This window comes from Glycine max, chromosome 16 (assembly GCF_000004515.6).
Source record: "Glycine max cultivar Williams 82 chromosome 16, Glycine_max_v4.0, whole genome shotgun sequence".
Classification (NCBI taxonomy): domain Eukaryota; kingdom Viridiplantae; phylum Streptophyta; class Magnoliopsida; order Fabales; family Fabaceae; genus Glycine; species Glycine max.
In genome coordinates this window covers 5,833,562-5,851,620 of record NC_038252.2, presented here as the reverse complement: position 1 = coordinate 5,851,620, position 18,059 = coordinate 5,833,562, and the positions used below count along the sequence as shown (strand labels likewise).

Below are 18,059 nucleotides of genomic sequence, written 5' to 3'. Positions count from 1 at the left end.
TTAAGGATTTTTCTTAACTTCTTATTTCTTTCAAACTATTATTTATATATTTATTTATAAATTGAATTAAATCATTTTTTATTAAAATAATTTTTCAATAGTTAAAATAATCTTGTTTCATAATATAAATTGTTTATCATAAATTTAAAACATAATTTAGCTTATTAAAACTATTATCATATTAGAAAATTTAATTATTATAAAATTTAGTTATATAAAATGAACATTTATTTTGTGTATGATACAAACTAAAATTAATACTCCCTCCATTCATATATATGAGACCCAATTAAAATATTATAGATTGAATTTTATAAAAAGAAATAAACACCTTTTTAAACTTAGATGTTTTAAATAGAAACGAATAAATACTAGTTGTATTAAAAAAAATCAGTTTGACCTTATCTTGTCCCATATGTTACTTGTTATCCGGTCCCAAATTAACTTTAGGTTCAAGTTAATGACAAAACTTTAATGTGAGTAAAAATAAGAATAATTCGTCTAAACTCTAGGCCCACACTATGGGTGTTGCTTGTCTAGCCTTTGCATTCAAAAAAACTATTCCTTTCATCTCGATAGAAATTTAATATGGTTCATTAAATATTTAATATTTTAAAATTTTAATATTGTATAATATATATTTAATATTTTCTTAACATTTAATTTGGGGTATTAAATATTTAATAGAATATTTATAGTATTTTATAACATTTAATACGGTGTATTAAATATTTAATATTTTTTATATGAGAAATGCTAATAATATTTTATTTATCACATTTTCTTATTATTAGTTAAAATTTATCGAGAATGACACAAATATATGAAACCTTCATCATATTTGATCTCCATTTTATACTTTTCAATAACTTTTAATCAATCAAATAGAGTATGCTTGAAATAGTATTGTTAGAAAGTGTATTTCTAATATTCTTCTTTTTACATTTAGGCTTTATTTGATACCACTGGTTATAAAATTAAGTGAAAGTTAAAAAATTATCTTATTGGTCGAATCATAAATATTTAATAAAATTATATGTTGAAATAGTTAATAAATAAAAAATCACATAAAAGCTATTAAAAGTTATTAGAAACTACTAAAAAAAACTTGTTATTAAATACTTAAACAAAATTTTAAGCTAATAAAAAATTATAAACTAACTAAAATGTCTTGTTAAACTCACTCTTAATATTGTGCATTAAAAAATACTTAATATTTATAACATTTTTTGCAGAATATTCTTAATGTGGGGCATTAAATATTTAATATAAAGAAAATTTTAAAATATAAAAAATTATTATTTAAATGTTAAATGCAAAAACTATTCCTTAAATTTAATATGAGGTATTAAATATTGAATAAACTATTTCATATTTCATACTCCCTCTTGTCTTGATTATAAATAAAAAATATATATTTGATACTTATCAAGAAAGTTAATTAATTTCATTAATTTATATCATTTTCAATTAAAAATATTTTTTTCTTCTAAACTATCCTTAATTCAAACTTAATATTAAACATATATTTTTTTCTTGTTAAATAAAGGATATTTTGAAATTTGGGCTCATTAAATAAGATAAAATTAATTAAAATTTAATTATATTTAAAATCAAAATCAAAATTTTTTACTTATATTTGAGACCAAAGGGTGGGAGTAACATTTAATAATTAATATGATTTTTATAAAAAAATAGTTAATATGATATTTAATAAAATACTTCTCATTTATTTTTATTTGTCTTTTGAAATTTCTACATAAAAATTCAAGAAAAAACATAAATTAATGATTAGGTTTCTATGTTACCCTTTAAAAAAAATTATATGTTACCTTTTTTTTCAAACGGGGTAGTATTTAATACTTTTATCATAACATTTACTGTGGTATATTAAATATTTAATATTTAAGCATTGAATGTTGTGTATTAAATATTTACTAAAATATTTAATATTTTTAACATTTAATGTGGTGCCTTAAATATTTAATATAAAAAATTATTTAAATAGTATTAAAAATATGCCTTCAATTTAATATGGGATATTAAATATTTAATATTTTTACATTTAGTATTTAATATGTTTAACATTTAATGTGTTTTATTAAATATTCAATAAGAAAGAATATTTAAAAATATAAAATGTTATTTAGTATTTTTCAAAATAATGGAAAATCTTTAATATGGTATATATATATATATATATATATATATATATATATATATATATATATATATATAACATTCATAATTTAAAAATTCTTTCATTTTACTTTTAAATGGGTGTTAGGTGAATTAATTAAAAGTGATAAAACTTGTTTTTACCATCCGTTCTTTCTACTCATATAGAACTTGAATAAAAAAACATGTATAAGGAAAGTCAATCTTCTTACCACTTAAATCAACACAAATTAATTGTTATTATAAATGAATATTTTAAAAAACATAATTAAAAAAGAAAGAAATTAAAACATATTTTTTAATACAATGAATTTATGTTTATGGCAATATATCTTTTCTTTTTGGTAGTCAATGCAAGTAACTTAAAATTAAAAACTGACATTTATTTTATTCATGGTTCACAATTACATTAAATACACTGACTAGAAAATTAAATAATTCATTTAAAACATCATGAATCCTAATATTTAAAATTAAATCTATTTGTTTTGTTCAAAAATCAATTAATGCACCCTCCTAAAACGGTAAGTTATTTGATACTTTACATTTTAGTGCACAAAAATTAAAAAAAAAAACATTTTTCTTCTTCATATATATATATATAATTTTGTAGTGGGGTGATGTTACTGTTTTTCCGTTTACAAGTTTGTTTTGAGTGTGAAGAGCTTACTGGGCACTCTAGTCGACCGTTTTTAAGCAAAGGTACACTCTTCACACCTCTTGCTCATAGCAGAAGCAACAAAACATTTTAACTCTTTACAATGTTTATTTTCTTTTCATTCTAACACTCTCATAACACACACACACACGCACTCACTTTGTTGCAGTGTTGAGAAATAAAACAAAGAGAAAAATGTCTAAGGCCAAGCTCACTCGTTTCACAAGTGACCCTGTGAGGATTGCTGCTTTCTGCTTCAAGAACCTGAAGAAAACTCAGGTTCTTGATGCTGACATTTCTTCTGCTGTTGGTAAGTCTTCTCTCTCTCTTTTTTTCATTCCTTACACGGGTCTTCTCTCTGCTGACATTTTTTGTTTTGCTTGGAAAAAACCATAATTTTGGTTGGTTTGTTTCAGTCTTCACTGTTAGACTAGAAAGTTCATGTTTTTGCGTTGTTGTGTTTCTAATGCAGAAGAATGGTGATGGGGGGGAGTGTGTTTTTATGTTTTTTCTGTTTCTTGTAAGTGGTTTGGGAAATTGGTCGGAAAAGGAGCAGTTTTGGTTGGGGTTAGTTGCAAAATTGCTGATTTACCTCTGCTGGCCAGTGAAAATTAGTGGTGGAAGGAATTTGTTGATGGAATTGTGAATATTTTATTGGTTGCAAGATACCCTTTGGCTTTTGATTTAACAAAATGGTGTTAACCCTCTTGGTTGTTATGTGGTTGAGTGTTTTTTTTCTTCTACTCTTTGTTTTGTATATTTAATTTTTATGATTGTTTACAATTTACATGTCTAAGTGGTGATGATGAATGTGGTTGCAGTCACAACGTTGGTTGAAAACAAAATCGGTTTTGGTGAAAATCTATAATTAGTAGTCATAGCTTGTTTACTCATAAGTGATTAGTATTTAGTACTGAGCAGCTCTAATGTAAGACATGATTTCTCTTATTATTAATACTGTACATCATATGGACATACACGTGTTGACTGATTAGTAATACAAAATTTTCCTCTTAACTTCTCTTAATTTTGTAGTCTTTGACAATGGATATTTTTGTTATATTGATTTTGTGTGGAATTGTTGGTCCAATCCTGATTCAAAGGAGACTATAATTGCCAAGGGGAAAGGTCCCGGGGCCAAGAGACCCTAGTGCTCTGTGTTCTTGGAACTAACCATGCAGCAACTATAATATTTAGCATTTAAAATTTTTCTTCACTGGGTCAAATATGAAAAATGTTAAGCTAATTAGTTTTATTTGCTCTTATCAACTGGTCAATTATATTTAATTATATTAGAGGTTGGTAAGAGTAAGAGCACTTTTATATAGATTATGTTTGATGGTGCTTGCCTGCAAAGTCTTGTCAGTTCCCAAAATTATTAAGAATGTTTTAAGTTCTTTATATAATATGCCTTGTGGAATTCAGGTTAACGTTATGCCGTTGTTTTGCCATTATTTTCATTTCATTTTTACCTTCTGCAGACAAGATTTTGCAAGAAATGGATGGTGTATCCTATAGAGTGCTGGGCTATCTTCTTCTTGGCACTATCAGAATATTCTCCCGAAAGGTTGAATATGTGCTTGAGGACTGCAACGAGGTTCTCCTCAAAATCAGCAAATTTGTCATCCACAAAGAAGGCTTAATACCTGTGGAAACCTTGCGTATGCCTATTACCATACCAGAAAGGTTTGAGTTGGATGCTTTTGAGTTGGATGGACTTGAAGATGCTGGCAGGTAAGCTCTTATCAAGTTGGTTAGCATGTATTAGGTCACCACAGTTTTGCACCTTGCAATTGCTAGGATGTATATACAACAGTACTGCTTGTACTATTTTTAATATTCTATATAATATATATATATATATACTTCTGCTGATAAAAAAAAAAGGTAAGCTCTTATTAGGTTAGAATTCAGAAGATTAAATGATTATGGATTTTTCTTCTGGTTTTTGACAATTTTATCTTGTATCTTCCGTGTTTCAGAGGCCATACTGCTCCTCCAGAAGAAATTACGCTTGGAGACAAAGGTACTAGAATTTTTTCACTATTTTACTTTTATAGTAAATGTAATCTTATTGAATTGTTTGAGTAATACACTGTTAAATGAAACAGAAATTGTGTGTAGCACTGAGGGATTTGGGTTGTTTTCTCACGAGAAGGTATGCTTTCCATAATAATTTTAAGCCTTACCTGAATAATGTTTCTTCCATTTTATCTATGCAAGTATTTTTTGTTTTTGTTTATCTTCAGCTCTTCACTAATATATGCCAAATCAACTTCTGTCTAATAAATGCTCTTTCTCTTCACTAATATCTGTTTGTATTAGTTGGATTCTAGAAATAAACATTGAATTCTGAATAAATTGTAGAAATAATTTAGTTTTTAGTATGAAAATCAACAAATACAGGGTTTCTTCCTAAGCAGGATTTCCCTCCAAAACACCAAAAAACAACAATCTGAAACCTTAATTGCCTTCTGCAATTGTCACACAATGCAGATATCACTATAACTGAGAAACACCATTACAGAATTCTAACTTTCTAATTTAGAACTTGGCCTATCAATGCCTTTTGGTACAAAAGCAGCCTTGCCCTCCGGACTGAAAAAATGTTTGAATTTGGTCCCTACAACTCAACCCTTTCATCTTCATCTTCATCTCCCAAAATAAGCTTCCTTAACTTCCTTTCAAGATACCCATGATGTGGCCCTCATGTTTTTTGCCACATTGAAAACAATTAACTTCGCCCAACATACTCTTAAGTAAATGGCTAGTGCCGCAGCTTTTGAACAATGATTTTTTTGTGAATTACTAGTTGTAGAACTTGTTCCACTGTATTTCTATCTGGTTTCATCCTTACAAAAGAAACAAAATGCTGTTCTAGAGCTTGATTAGGACTCATATTCCATGGGTTATACCCAGAAATAGCCAAGACCCCGTGTTCTCATGTTCAACACCGCACCAAGCAGAAAGACGAGGATTTCAATTTTTTCCTCTAAACCCAATCATAACTAAGTTAATTGTTCAAAAGGGGTAATAATCAACTTTTTTGGTCAGATTTGAGTACAAACATAATTGTTTGGGTAAAATATTCCCCAAAAGTTACCTTCGTTTTGACCTCTATTAATTCACTCCGTATAAGAGTATTTTTATCCCCTATTTCTTTCTTTCTTCTTCCTTTAGACTTCCAAATTCACATTCTCCTAACTATTTTTTATCTAATTTGTTCTGTTCTTTCTCTATTATTTCACCATCGTCTTTCATCTTTTTATTTCATTGCTATATTCTTATTTCTTCTATTTTGATGGTGATTGTGAGTTTAAATTGTGATGTATTATTTTATTTAAAATAAAATTTAATATTTCTTTAGAATATCCTGCTATAGCATTTTCAGAGTTAGCCACTGTGTGCTGCTGTCCCAGACTGATAACTATTCAAACATCAACAAAATGGGGTTTCCTCCTAATAAAGAGCTTTTACCTTAAAAATTTCAAAATGATGATGTAACTCCTTAATTGTCTTCTTCAGGTGTATCACACAACCTATATATCACTCTAACTATCATGCAATTGCATATAACAAACGATAAAAAATTAGTTTCCTAATAACATAATACAAAACTCTAATTAATTTAAAAATTGACCTATTAGTATCTTTCATTGATTGCCACTTGTATGCTGGTTAATAAGTACTTTCACTTATGGAGGTCCTCTGTAGAGATTTTAGTTGATTGTGTAGCAAGCAATGCGTAACTTACATGCCAGATACTATTTTGCTTGGACTCCGCCTGAAAGCTTAAACTTTCAGGTGAATTAGTCCTTTGCATTCATATGTGACAGTTATCTTGTTTTTTTTTTTGTTATATTCAATGTCTTTCTGTTTTTGTTTTTCATTTTCATATTTCTTGTTATAGATTTTCTCCTGATAATATTAAAGTGGAAATCAATGCAGATAAGATTTAATGATATCTTTTTGAAACAACTATAGAGTAAAAATGGGAAATAGATTTGTACCAAATATACTGGAGCTTATCCTTACCAACTGAGTTAATTGATGGAATATGATGGTAACTAATAAGTTTGTACAATAACTGTAGACTATATAGTCATATATGTTTGGAATAATATGCAGGATAGGGGTTGCAAAGTGGGTTCATCCACCAAAATATTTTTTGTATTGAGGGAAATTATAGTATATTATACTATATATAAGGAATAACTCTTATATACGTATAATGTTTATAGACATAATTAATTAAAAATGTAATTGAATTAAATTAATAATATAAAAAGGCAATAACATGCTTATTGAAATTATATAATGATCATCTTGCATTTTTAATTAATTATGCTGGTCAACAATTTAGTTATTCAAGAATTGCTAAATACTTTGGACGTGCCTTTGGTGGGTTGAGTCTCCCAATCTATTCTGCCAGTTTTGGCAGGTTTACCTGTCAAGTTCAACCTTGATGATAGACCAGGTGACTTGGTTAAATTGAATTTTGTCTTAATTGGTAGCCATCATATGTTATAGGCTTATTGATTGAGGACATTTTCATATTCTAGATAGTTCCGAATTTACTTAAAATAGAAAGAGCAAACCCTTGTGTTATTTTCTTGATTCTGCACATCCTAAACATCTTGTTTTTTTTTTTACTTTGCAGTTTGAGGAATTTGATGTCGGTGAAAATACCAGCTCTTTTGATCAAGATATAGTGGGAAAGTATGTCCATCAAAATTTTGAAAATTTTATTTTCATTATTCCATCATAACATGCTGCTGATTATCTTTTGGAATTATTGTATATCTTCTTCATTGAACTTATTTGTGTAATATACTTGCAGTGCTTTACTATCTAAACTGTTGAATATGATGGACGATGAAGTTTCTCCACAAAATAGTCCTACTGATTTACTACCGGAAAGCTGGGATAAATTTCAAAGCAGCATATCAGGCTTTCAAGAAAATGTTTCAGATGAAGATGATGAAAGGCTTAGTGTTATTCCACCTAAGTCAAAAAATGTTGATGCAACTCCTCAGTCAAAGTTTCAAGGATATTCAGCTGGAAGACCACAACGAGGTTCATAAAACCATTATTCTGCAGAAGCCTTGAAATGCAACTGCTGAATATTTTCATTATTTGTTTTTGTTATATGGATCATTATACTTCTTTTTTTCTTAAAAATATATTTTTAGCAGATTCTGCTACAAAAGAGTCATTGCATGTTTCCACACCAGCTGCGAGGGATCATCCTCCCTTTTTAAGGAAAAGAAGAATTATTCTTGATAGAATGATTCTCCTGCCTAGCAAGTATGTGAATATTCTTACAAGCCCTTCTTTTTAATCATTCTATCTTGCTATCTATTCAAATGTCTGAAGTTCTTCTGTCACGCCATTGTATGAAATACAAATCTTTGGTGCTTAACCTTGTTTTCTTGAGCACAACTGGTGGTAAAAGATTGTGCCATGTATCAAGAATTTGAAGCTACTATCTTACTGATAAACTGTAATTCTCTCAAAAAATTTAGTATAATATATCCATTCACATTGTAATTAAAAAATGTGTCATAAGTGTATAAAGTTTTATTTTACCTAATTGAAACTTTGCTGATTGTTAGAGAATGTTATGGAGCAGAAAAATCTGTGTTAGATATTTTAGGAAATATTTTGTAAACGATTGTTATCCTAGAATTAGGCCCATTTAGTTGCATTTCTTACTTTTATAGAAAATCCCACAAATCATTGGTTTCAACTCTATTTTCTTTCCTTTTCCTATTAATATCTGTATGTAGCTCATGTGCTCTAGTAAATGAAATAACAGCTGTTCCACTCATGATAGAATATTAGTTCAGTTCTTATTTGGACATTCAAATCTTGATATTGCCCTCAACAGAGTGTTACATTTTGAACCATTTCAGGGTAGTTAGAAAGAACATAGAGAGTGCAAAGGACTTGCTTCGTTTCCCTTTCCCGAGGGAATCACGTCGTACTTTACTTAATGCACGCTGTGTGAAGAAACACAGAGAATCTCCCACTTCCAGTCTTCCTGATAGATTCTATGAGCCTTTGCTTCCATGTAAGTTTGATTTTTATCACTTTTCTTTTTCTTTTTGTTTATAAAATCTTCTCTCTTTACTAACTTTTTTCTCCAGGTTCTTCCTCTGAGCTTCAACTCCAATTCTCTAAAAGGAAAATGAAATTACCTAATTCCCTAAAGATTGTGGAAACTCCAGGGAATCCAGATGTGCCAGAATCTCCCACTGCTGGCCCTCTGCTAAGCCCTTCCCAATCTTCATTTTCCCTTGAAATTGAGGAAACTCCAAGAATGTTAGATGTACCTCAATCTCAGGATTCTAGCATTCAAATGAATGAAGTGCCTAATTTGATTGATGAGGTAAAGAATAACTAAATGATGAAAATACTCTTTGATATTCTAACAGTTACACTGTGATTAGTTTGCATTACATTCATAATTATCTCCTCACAACTCACATAAAGAAAAAACATATTGTTGTATTATCTAGGAACTTTGAATTAGTATGAAACTTTAGATTGTAAGATAGAGGAAACTAATCCTAGTACTAACCCTTTGTTTCATTGTGTTTGTCTCAGGAAATAAATTCATGTGCAACAAATGAATCAGAATCATGTAAGAACTCTTGCAAATCGTCATTTAAGTTTTATTAAATTCTATGTTTTGCTTAATAGTGAATGATTTCTTTATTTTTTCTTTACAGTAGCTGGGTGGTCTGGTCGAACCGGGTGAGATGATCTTCTTTTTAATAGTGCATGATTTCTTTATTTTTTCTTTACAGTAGTTGGCTTTTGGAATTTCAACAGTTCAATTATTGTTTACAAGATTGGCTTATGATGGTCTTCTTTGATGATGTACAGGAAAGTTGCAAGTTGCTTGCATCAGAGTTTTCTACATGCAAGAAAAGAAAGAGAGGACACCATAAACTTTTCACAAGTCTTTGGAGGCCAAGCACGGAAAGAATCTGCCCTGTTGTTTTATGAAGTACTGGTATGTTCAATTTGTGTTTTAAGATTCTATTCATGCTTATGAAAAGTTTGGTGACTATTTTTCTTATGGCAAACTTCTATCTTCATTTTCTGTGCAGAAATCTGAATTATGTTTTCTTGGCTTTTCTACTCTTCTTTTTCTGTAGATGACATACTTTTGTTATAGGATTAAAAATTGTTCTTACTAATTGTACTTCTTTGAGGGTGATGGGTGCCCTTTCATTTAATGGATCAACTTTGTTGTCTGATTGGAATATTAGTATGTAAATCTACAATGAAAGGCAATGGGGAACTTATGTCAGTCCTCTTGCTCTTTCTTAACAACAATATTTTGTAGCAGCAAAACAAGTTGATCCTTTCAATTTACTTTATAGTTATTTAACTTAATAATTCCCACCCCCCACCCACCCCCACCACCACATGAAACAAACTGCAACAATTTATTTTGAGTGAATTACACTTACATCTCTTGAGGATTCATCAAATTCCCTCTAATTCTCCTCATTTTACTCCCACACTAAACACTCTTACTTGTTTGAAAAACATTACACCCTATACATACAGGCACACCATTTTATCCATGACATGGACCCCATAATGAACCAATTTTTTATAGTTATTTGTGTCGTTACTTTCTTATGCAATAGAAAATCAACTCATTACTCTGATCGGAGGTGGGAAGATGTTAACCTTGTTTTTTGTCTGATGTTTTTTCAGGTTTTGAAAACTTCAGGATACGTGGATGTGAAGCAACAAGAAGCTTATGGTGATATTGCAATCTGTAGACTCCCGAAATTAGATCAGATTTTTTTATGTGATGGTGGTCTATTAGAATGACATAGGTAGATATCAAAGGCAATGTATATAGAAATAGAAAATTGGTAGGATTCTGGTAGATTTTATTAGCAGTAGATTTTTTTTCATTGTAATTATTTAATTTAATTGTACAGCATTACTTTATTTTAGCAATACTTTGCCAAATTTGTGGATTTGTGCCACAAGTTACAGTGATGGCAAAGCTAGAAACTTTAATATGTAAGTGATGCCAGAGCCAGAATTGCTCCCATTTTGGCAAATGATAGTGCTTATATACAAATTCAAAAATGGTTTTGAAGTCTAGAGAATGCCTTGTCTAAACTTGTTTCCTTAGTCTTTTGTGTGTGTGAAACATGTGCTCCAATTTACGTTCTATTCGTACGTTTTTTTATATTTTCTTTGGTGTGTCTTGTTTCTTGGAGTCGAAAAAGTGAAGAACTTGCCTCAAAAAAAGAAGAAAAAAAATGAAGAACATTTTCACAATCAAGTAGAAAATTCATGCTTAAGCTACCAATAAGGTTCAACAAGTTGGTAGATAATTGAGTTTGTTAAGTATGTTTGGGGGTTTAATTTCTTGATTGCAAGCTTCAAAGTTGAAGGTCTAATTTGGCTTAAAAAATAGTAAAAGTAAAAAAAGTGAGCGTAATAACTGTTAATATAAAATAGGTTAAATTTGCTAACTACTTTAATTTAAATTAAGATTTTCTATCATGCAGATTAACTAGAACTATCTTACATCTTCTAAGAATTAAAACAAAGTGCTCGGCCGTAGGATTAATTTAATAACTTTTTAACTGAGGTTCCTGACAACTGAATGATGTTAGAAGAAAAAGAAAATTGATGGGAGGATAGAAGATACAGTTTTTTTTTTTTTTACAGGAGGATAGATAGAGTTGAGTTCATGTATCTGCTATCATTATATTAGAGCCTTGTTGATCACGTTTCGATATTCTTTTTAAAAAAATAGTCATTTATGTTTCTTAAAAAAATCTTTCATAAAATATTGATTGTGATTTATGGTACAATTTTAATAGAGATAGGTTATGTTAACTAACAAGTTTTTAATACTGGGTATCTATGAAATTAAATAAAATTTACAGATTAAAATAAATTAAAGTGAATAATTGATATTTATTTGTGTATAATGACAACAACAAGATTACAATAAGATTTGTGTATACTATCCAAACTAATAGAAGTCAAAGTTGTCAGCTAAGCACCTAAATTCAGAAAAAAAAAAAAAAAAAGAGAGAGAGAGAGAGAGAAGCTAAGCACCTAAATTTGCTGATTTGAGATAAGATGCTTTACATTTAACTTTATTGTAAGAATAATTATATGCAAATCTTGTTATTAATCTCTTTCTAGTAATCTTCTTATTAGATAAATAAAATATTATAAAGTCCCTCACCTTATAAAATACTTTTAATTAATTAAAAATAAATATTAAATGATTTTTATATTTTAATTTAATAAATAATCTTTTTTCTATACAATTTTTTGTTTTTGTTTTTATTTCCTTAATTAACCCCTTGAAAGTATTCAACATGTGTCAAAATAATAGTAATATTTCTTTTTCATTAAAGATAGTACACGTAATACCAACTCAACAGGTGCAGCAAGAGATAACGCCAAAAGATAACTTATGTAATTTTAACACAAAAGTATTATGATTGACTAATAGCTTATTGAAATAAAATATTTTGAGTTTGATTCAGAGGATATTCTGCTTAACTTAGTTGGCTTTTCTCTTCTGTTTTTCTGGTACCATAGCTGCTTACGTAAGAATAAGAATAGGCGATGTCATTTTTATTATTATTATTATCAATATACATAAATTTATTAATTTTATTTAAAAAATATTACTAAAACAATATTCCTGATATTTATTTTTCACTCTTCTTTTCATCCTTAAGTCTCCTTAAAAATGTGAGTGGCATGAAGTGAAGCAAATTTTCTTGTATCACTAGGATGTTTGTCGGAAAGGATTCACCAAATGAAATATAGCATTTCAAATTAAATTAATTATTAATTAGATTGATTTATATCAGTTTAATTAGTTAATTCATTTTGTATTGATCTATAGATTGGTGAAGTTGTGTAAAACTTGATTGCTTTTATATGTAAATGAATGATTTATTTAACGAAAAAATTTAAATTTTATTTTTTTATGTAAAATTTTCATAAACCAATCACAATCAGTCACATATTATACATTACAAATTAAATTAATCTTAGACCCAACTAGGGACATTGAAAAATATATATAGTTTCTAACCCAAAACAAAAAAAAAAATATTTTTTTAAAAATTTGAGTTAAATCAATTTTAACTGGTTCAATTTTCTAATTTACCTTTAGTCTAACCAATTTGATTATTCGATAAATTATTTTTTTTATTTTATATTGGTACGTTTGAGACTTTGGCACTTAAAATTTTCTCTCGTTTTTGTCAATTTTTCTTCTTCAGTGAATTTGAACTTCTTATAATACTATCTAGTGTTACCAAATGCCTTACTTTATGTATATTAATATTTCTCTTTATGATATTTTTAGTGAAAAAAATTAGTAAAATGTATAAAGTGATAAGTATAGAAAAATGAATATCAAGTTATTATATCCTCAATCAAGGGAGATTTTCATTTTGACAGCTTTTCTCTTTGATGAGCATATAGAAATAAAGAATTTAGATTATGATATTGACATTGACATTACACCAAACTTCAATAGTTATGAACTAGGTTTGGTATGCAAGCTTCAAAAATCCATTTATGGGTTATAATAAGGAAGTAGGCAATGGAACAACAAACTCAATAAAACATTTAAATTTGAGACTACTCAAAATCAAAAGTTAATTACTCATTTTTCATTAACAAATACATTCTTAGTTTTACAACAATCCTAGTGAATGTTGATTATTTGGTTCTAGGAGTAAAAGTCTAGTTGAAATCAATTTCATAAGTAAAATCTAGATAAGGAATTTAGCATAAATATCTTGGGGAAACAAGAACTTTTTTCTTTGATTTGAAATAATAAGGATAGCCAAGGGAACTACTTTATATAAACAAAAATATACATTGGATTTGTTAAGAGATATAGGTCTTTTGATGTCTAAACAAACCAATATTGATGTGACAAAAATACTAAGGAGTTAAATTAAGGTTTTGAAAACTTTTATGTTCTTAAAAAGATTTCTAGTGATTATTTAAAAGGAATTTCTTCGGTTTAAAATATTATTCTAAACTCGAAATAGAAATTCAAGTTGTTCACAATGAAAACATAATAGTATTGGGAAAAAATCTTTTAAAGAAAACACTTTTGTTTCAAAGATGAGTATTTAATAAGAACCTTTTGATCAGACCCAATTTGTTTATGTTGTTTAAGATGTAAAATAACTGATTTGGTGTTTTTAATTAAAATCATATTTCATATCTATGTAAAAGAAAAATGAAAGAGATAGGAAAGAAGTGTGCACATATATATTTTATACTAGTTCACCCTAACCTTGGACTACGCCAAATTCTCACCTTTTAAGATGAGATTTTCACTAATACAGTTGGACCAAAAACCATTGGATTTCACAACCTTACCTATCCCACTAGACTTCAAACCGAGTCTATGCTAGACTAACTACACCACACTAAAATTTCACTCTTATCAGATACTTCTACATTTTACAGAAAATGGATTTGTGATTCTTTTACACAAAGAACAAATCTTCTCTTCACATGAGGGATTCTACTCAAGAATATAGTTTCACACTTTTAAATAAGATTATTACAAGTTATTAAGTGCAATATAGAAGTGAGTCACTCTGACACTGGGACTAATCCACTTATGATTTAGTTGGAGCATTTGCCCCCACTAAATTTATTTATTTTCTTTATATAGGTGTAATAAAAAAATACCCCTATAAAAATAGGTATTGCTCTTATAAGATAATTTTTAAAAAATATATATAAAAATATAAGAAATAAAAAAAGAGAATAAATTGATATTAATTTTACTATTTTATCTTTTTAATTTTTGGATTTAATTATCATTTTGGTCATCTAATTTATTTTTTAGGCTCAATTTGGTCTCTTTAGGTTTAAAAGGTTCAATTATGTTCTTTATTTTTTTTAAATGAGTTCAATTTGATCTCATTTTTCTTTATCATCCCAAAATATTTTCAAAAAATGAGAACAAATTGAATTCACTTTGAAAAATAAAACCTAATTGTAAATTGTAAAAATAAAGGAACTAAAGTGGATCTAATATATATATATATATATATATATATATACAAATTAAGAGATCAAATTGAACCTAAAAATAGAAGGTCAAAATAATAACCTAATTTTTAATGCTCCAACTCCTATAATATACATTCAATAGAGCACAATGATTCATTTACTAACTTACACTACATGTTTTTCATTTGAGTGATTTCATTCCAATTCCCAAATAGAGCAAGAAATGGATTAAGAGAGTTTATAATTTAATATGTTTCTCTACAATTAATTTTGTGAAGAATAAAATGCACAATCACATAAGAAAAGATGAATGGTTGAATGATTATTAAGTTCCATACATAGATATTTTTTTTTATAACATTAACAATGAAACAATCACAGAGCATTTTCAAAGAAAATGCATAAAGGACAATTATAATTTGTAAAAGTTCAAATATTTTGGATTATTCTATTTCCATGACATTATGTATTTTGTAAAATCTTACGATATTTTTATTTTTTTAGAAATATCATAAACTATTTTTTGCCCACACTAAGAATTTTTCTTGGATCTATCACTACTCTCACGAGAGGGTTGAAGCTAGAACATAGATTTCTCACATAGAGATTTTGTTCAAGATGTTGCAAAAATGGAATGTCTCAACTTGTTTCTTCATAGCCTTCGAAAGTGCCTTAAAAAGATCCTAAGCAAATTGTTGGAGTGAGCTCCACACAATTGACACTCTTCTAGAGCAAGGAGGTTCACTTTCCAACTGTCATGATGTGACACCTGTCAAAAACCATTTTGAGGTTTCATCCTGAGAAGCATTCTAAAGAATCATCAGAATAGTCATTATTATGTTTTGTTGAAACTAAGTTTGTGCTTTATTCAATTCTCCTAGTGAAAATCAAATTGATGTTTCATTCTAATGTAGTATGACTTCATCTCTTCTTAACATTTCTTCACAACTTCATGCATTCTGAGTTTAGACAACTTCAGAGGTTGTTGATGTGTTAGTATTATTGTCCATGGTTAAATTGAGTTGCTTTCTTCAACCCTTAAGTCCGATGCTTCTCATCAGATCTTTTCATGGACAACTTCATCTTTCAACAGTTGTGTACCTTCTAATGTAGTCAGTTCTTCCTCTCTAAAGGGCCCACAATAAATGTGGCAAAGTAAAGAACTATTCATACTTTAGTCTTGTTATTTTGTTTAAGTAGTGCATTTTGAGTCTTCTTAAGCTATTTTGATGTTTCGAGACTCAAACTTTTGGTCTTCATCATTTTGATGATGACTCTATTTTGAACCATGATGCCTTACATGTAACCGTTGATGAATATTCTATGTAAGGCCTTGTTTAGTATTTTGCTAAGAACTAAGTACTTAGAGGGAAGTAGATTTCATCATTCTTATGGACTTCAAGAATTCTTCTAAGTTCTCAACGTTGACAGTAATTCTCATAACCTTTTTTAGCATCATTATGAGTTCTTCAAAATGAAAGAACATCTCTATTTCTCAAAATAAAAAACATTAAAACACCTAGATCTAATATTAGTTATCACTTAATTTCATGATCCTTTCAATTTGTATTGTTAATGATTTTCTGTAATTAAAACTAGGAATATGAATTTTAACAAGTATCTATATTAACAATAACCTAAAACTTCAAAATGATTTAAGACCTTCCAATGGTTGATACTATTACGTATAAAAGACTAGTGGGAAGACATTTACTTAACACATAAAAGACTAGACATTATTTTTGTTGTAAGTCAATTAAATCAATTTCTTTATTGTAAGTACAAATTCATTTTTAAAGAACTTTGTGAGTGCTTATATACATCAAGGGTTCACATGCTAAAACTTTTATTTTCTTACTTTTAATGACCTGAATCTTACAAGATTCAATGGCTCAAATCAGGGAGTATGTTTAGATACCTAAAGGTTAATATTGGGCTTTGTTTCTTTGGGTTTTTTTATTGTTTGTTTTCTCTTGGCTATATGCGAAATATATATTATTTATATCAAAAGATAAATAAATTTAGAAAAAACTACATCTACTTCTTATAACAATAAAAATCAGTCACTCATGTAATTAATAAAATTAAATAATTTTAATTAATTTTTTTAATTAATATTAAATTAGTTATTTTTGTTTATATTTATGTTTGGAGTAATAGTAATATTTAAAAGTTTAATGGTCATGTCAGTATAAAATAGTTTTATACCGTGATCATGCAATCATAGATGATTGTTGATATAACTTTTAAAGATGATTATCATTAAAGTCAATCTTATGTATATAATAAATTGTTATTAAATGATCATTTAAAACTTTTTACGTATAAACTTTTTTCCTATTTAAAATAATCTCGTATGAATATTAAATTGAAACATATGTAACTGCCCCGGAACAAACCTAGCTGCCATAAATGTATAGAACTTGTCTAGCTATTTCTGCCAAGTTGATCGGAGAAAACGGGCAGAACCGGAAAACTATATTATATCAGAATTTGTTCCCTCCAGGACTGGCACTCAACACCATTGGAGATAGATACATTATCCTTTTGGGAGGATAAAACCACGAGGTCCTTCGTCATGGGATTAATTTAATAATTTTTACTACTAAGTTTGGTCAGTTTGAATCACTAGCGGCTATTTGAGAGGGATGCTAGAAAAAAAATTGAAGAATAGGACTAATTAAAATAAATTAACAAGAGGATAGGACTTTAATAGATACTGTTCAATATATTCTTACAGCATATCATTATCTGCTATCATTATATTAGTGCCATATGATCACGTTGGGATTTTCTTTTTCAAAAAATAATTGCTTTTGTTTCTTAAAAAAGAATGAATATTTCATAAAACTTTGATGATGTTATATGTTCAACAGAGACAAGTTACGTTAATCTAGCAAGTTATTAATACGTTGCATGAATACTTGTAAATTTAAATAAATTTATAAATAAAATAAATTATCTAAAATAATAGATATTAATAGCCTAGAGTTAAATGTGTGAAACCTGACTACAAACAATTCAGATCCTACTTATATATTCATTTTACAGCGATTTAAGATAAGTATGAGTTGTCCGATAAGCATGTATTTTTTTTTTCATTTAAAATAAGATGACTAGTATAATTTTTAAGATAAAGCTATATAGTATAAATTCG

General features: G+C 28.1%; 1 protein-coding gene across 1 annotated transcript; it reads left to right on the top strand.

Annotated features, from left to right (window-relative positions):
• The first annotated feature begins 2,800 nt into the window (after positions 1 to 2,800).
• On the top strand, positions 2,801 to 10,967 carry LOC100775734 (sister chromatid cohesion 1 protein 2). The gene is made up of 14 exons (XM_014768519.3): positions 2,801 to 2,880; positions 3,006 to 3,146; positions 4,318 to 4,570; positions 4,819 to 4,862; positions 4,948 to 4,994; positions 7,497 to 7,555; positions 7,677 to 7,912; positions 8,032 to 8,143; positions 8,752 to 8,909; positions 8,986 to 9,227; positions 9,446 to 9,482; positions 9,571 to 9,595; positions 9,728 to 9,857; positions 10,574 to 10,967. The coding sequence occupies exons 2-14, from the start codon at positions 3,032 to 3,034 to the stop codon at positions 10,691 to 10,693; spliced, it is 1,578 nt and encodes a 525-aa protein (XP_014624005.1). The 5' UTR covers positions 2,801 to 2,880; positions 3,006 to 3,031; the 3' UTR covers positions 10,694 to 10,967.
• The last annotated feature ends 7,092 nt before the right edge of the window (positions 10,968 to 18,059 follow it).

What these genes read in the sequence shown, in the direction of transcription:
- LOC100775734 (XM_014768519.3), top strand. Translation starts at nt 3,032, where the DNA reads ATGTCTAAGGCCAAGCTCACTCGTTTCACAAGTGACCCTGTGAGGATT. An exon ending in GGTTGTTTTCTCACGAGAAG is followed by an intron (nt 4,995 to 7,496) that starts GTATGCTTTCCA and finishes TTTACTTTGCAG; the next exon opens with TTTGAGGAATTTGATGTCGG. An exon ending in ATGATTCTCCTGCCTAGCAA is followed by an intron (nt 8,144 to 8,751) that starts GTATGTGAATAT and finishes GAACCATTTCAG; the next exon opens with GGTAGTTAGAAAGAACATAG.